General features: G+C 38.3%; 1 protein-coding gene across 1 annotated transcript; it reads left to right on the top strand.

The window, feature by feature from the left end:
• LOC133204162 (uncharacterized) lies at positions 1–3,210 on the top strand. Its single transcript, XM_061339916.1, has 4 exons — positions 1–1,240; positions 1,410–2,042; positions 2,304–2,466; positions 2,763–3,210. The coding sequence occupies exons 1-4, from the start codon at positions 1–3 to the stop codon at positions 3,124–3,126; spliced, it is 2,400 nt and encodes a 799-aa protein (XP_061195900.1). The 3' UTR covers positions 3,127–3,210.
• The last annotated feature ends 466 nt before the right edge of the window (positions 3,211–3,676 follow it).

Raw genomic sequence — 3,676 nt, 5'->3', positions numbered from 1 at the left:
ATGGCTAAAGAATTTAAGTCACTTGCATTGTTATCATCTTCAATTCCAGAAGCTTTATCAGAACAAAGTACTTCAACACTTGAACACGTTCCACCCACATCATCACCGGAACCAGGAGGTATATCATCACCAGAAACTGAACCAAAATTCGTATCATCACAAGAAACTAAACCAGAAGGTACATCTTTAACAGAAACAGAACCAGAGGCCACATCATTACCAGAAACTGAACAAGAAACCACATCATCACCAGAAACTGAGCCAGAGGCCACATCATCACCAGAAACTGAACCAGAGGCCACATCATCACCAGAAACTGAACCAGAGGCCACATCATCACCAGAAACTGAACCAGAGGCCACATCATTACTAGAAAATGAACCAGAGGTCACATCATCACCAGAAAATGAACCAGAGGCCACATCATTACCAGAAATTGATCCAGAGGCCACACCATTACCAGAAACTGAACCAGAAACCACATCATCACCAGAAAATGAACCAGAGGCCACATCATTACCAGAAATTGATCCAGAGGCCACACCATTACCAGAAACTGAACCAGAAACCACATCATCACCAGAAACTGAACCAGAGGCCACATCATCACCAGAAACTGAACCAGAGGCCACATCATCACCAGAAACTGAACCAGAGGTCACATCATCACCAGAAACTGAACCAGAGGCCACACCATTACCAGAAACTGAACCAGAAACCACATCATCACCAGAAACTGAACCAGAGGCCACATCATCACCAGAAACTGAACCAGAGGCCACATCATCACCAGAAACTGAACCAGAGGTCACATCATCACCAGAAACTGAACCAGAGGCCACATCATCACCAGAAACTGAACCAGAGGCCACATCATTACCAGAAACTGAACCAGAGGCAACAATATCACTAGAAACTGAACCAGAGGTCACATCATCACCAGAAACTGAACCAGAGGCCACATCATCACCAGAAGCAGAACTGGAGGCCACTTTATCACCAGAAACAGAACCAGAGGCCACATCATTTCCGGAAACAGAACCAGAGGTCTCAGTATCATCAGAAACAGAACCAGAGACCTCATCATTGCCAGAACCCGAAGCTGAGGCTGAGTTGAAAGTGAATGAAATTTTTCCAGAATCCCCAAGTATTGTTGAATCAGAAACTGAACCTGAAGTTCGTCCGTCCGCAGTAGAAATCGTGATTCCTCCATTCGCTTTGATTCTTGTTATTGGTTTTGGTATGTATTCCAGCTTAAAACCATTATGAACATATCTTTTATAATGTATCTTTTTATTCTTATTAAAGTAACACCTTACCACATATCATATGATTCATTGTCATGTTAATGTTTTTCAGACTACATGCTTATTTTCATGTTTGATTTAATAACTTTCTCTGTTTTCCAGCTGGATTAACCCTTCTTCTTAATTCTCATTGTAATAGCTTCATGTTACTTCTAAAGAGGTCGATATTGAAAAAGGAGGAGAAGACGAGTTCCACTGTGAAGTTATACGACATAGACTATGAAGATGACCATGATTACTTGGAGGAGGACAATTTTTACAGTGATTTTGATAAAGAGGTTATTGAAAGCCTCAGTACATCCCATAACAGACCTCTGGATCTATTTATCATAGCTCTACCAGCTATACTGTCCCTGGCTCTTTGTCCCATAACATTATACTTATATTACCCTTTAGTCAACTTTTTATGGCCACCTGAGGAGTTCGCTACTGCCCCAGATATTAATGACGCTGTAGCATGCTTTCTTGCACCAGCTGGTTTGGTTTATGCAACATCTTTTGGATTTGCCTTTCAACAAGCTTTGTCAAAGCAGCATCATATTCTTGAAAAAGTAACAAGCGAAATCAGTATGGTTGACCAGATTGCTACTTTCTCTACTAAAATGACTCTTTCTCGTCCATCTGTTCGGCGCCATATATACCGAGCAGTTAAGGCAGAAGCGATATTTATGATTTTGCAATTGCTCAATCGTGAACCTTCGTCTTACAAGAACAAACCAACTGAAGACATTAAAGGTAAGACGTCAATGTTGGATCAGCATGTTCATTTTTTTCTAATCTTACTCTGGGAAAGTGTACGTACATGCGTCCGATTGTACCTTTACATGAAGGAAGGTCTAATTTTAAGTTTATGTTAGAATTAAGAGCATACCAGAGTTTCATAAATAGTTTTATGACATCTTTGGAAAAATGAAGTTTCTAAAGTTACATGTAGCTGGTTTTAATTTTAATTTTGGTCATGATATGTTTTCAAAATTCTTCCGTGTTTCACTTTAGTTAAGATCTGGAGCATAGTGGACCTCCTGCGGCAGGTGGACACGAGTCCAAAATGTCACGTGGACCGGATTCTGTGTGAAAAGATACTGTCACATATTATGAAGCTAAACAGCATTTGTTCAGACAGAATCGGTGTCCTTCACTCAAAGATCCATCCAGTTAAGTAAGTGTTCATATGAAATAAATTATGTGCAATCAGTTATTTTCATGTGGCAAAATTTATGTGGTTGGAGGAAACAAAATTAATATTGGTTCATGGGAATTTGATTTCCTGCTAGAAGACATGAATATTAAACTTTTGTTCGAAATATAAGTTAACATTTAGTGGAAGACATGAAATCGCAAAAAATTAAACTCCACTAAAATAAAAAAAAAAATCACAGCCTTCATTTCAAAATTACAAATTCAGAAGCAGTCTTTATTTATTGAATGTGCTCATTGAATCTCCGTAACTTGCAGATGGGCGTTCCTTGAGTCCTTGGGCTTCTTTTCTTTCATTGGAATTTTATTGTTGCGGGCTTACTCTTATCGAATGGAACTGGTAATGTGCATTATCACAGTCTTCTCCATCAGCATGCTGTGTTACGTCGTCTCAGACCTGGACTCCCCTTTCAGTGGATTCTTCCGGGTAGATCTCTCTGTCCTCTCGCATGTTCTCCAGAAGCTCGAGAACATGTACAGCGAATCCCTGATAGAAGAAGCAAAGCAAACAGTGTCTAGTAGAAGTGTAATAACCGTGAAACCTTCAGATAAAATGGTGGTGAAGAACATGGATTATTCTGTCCAAAGAAATGGTTGGTGCAAGGAGGAAAGTTGTGTGTGATTGTAATTACATGACTATTGGACTGTTGCTCTTTGATGCTTAAGTAAAGAAACAAATTGCATTTTGACAGGATCTTTATGTGAACGCGTTTATGTTACAAAAGTTTTATACAATTGTAATTAATTGTTTCAACGCATTCCTTTTATGAAGTTTTTCATAATGGCAGCTTTGTATTAAAAATTTATAGTACCGTTGTTGGTGCTTTTAAGGAAATAGTATTAAGGATTTTTTTTAATAACGCCCATGAGGAAAAAGAAAGATAAGTCTTTTTCCTCGGTGACACGACCCTCAGAAAACTGGCTTCTTAATCTATACCTCATCGGTTAATTTTTTCCCAGAAATTTTCTCATTTCATATTAACATTTTTTCCTGCCATCAAGTGGTCAATTTTTTTTAAAGACCCTCCCCCCCCCCCCCGCCTTCCGCGAGAAAATCATGCGTGTGGATATATATATATATATATATATATATATATATATATATATATATATATATATATATATATATATATACAAAGAATATCCGAACCAAAAAAAAAATATTTGGTTTT

Source organism: Saccostrea echinata, unplaced genomic scaffold (genome assembly GCF_033153115.1).
Source record: "Saccostrea echinata isolate AGI-Se365-2 ecotype Australia unplaced genomic scaffold, CSIRO_AGI_Sech_v1 ptg000002l, whole genome shotgun sequence".
In the NCBI taxonomy this organism is placed as follows: Eukaryota; Metazoa; Mollusca; class Bivalvia; order Ostreida; family Ostreidae; genus Saccostrea; species Saccostrea echinata.
This window is presented reverse-complemented; position numbering and strand designations above follow the sequence as displayed.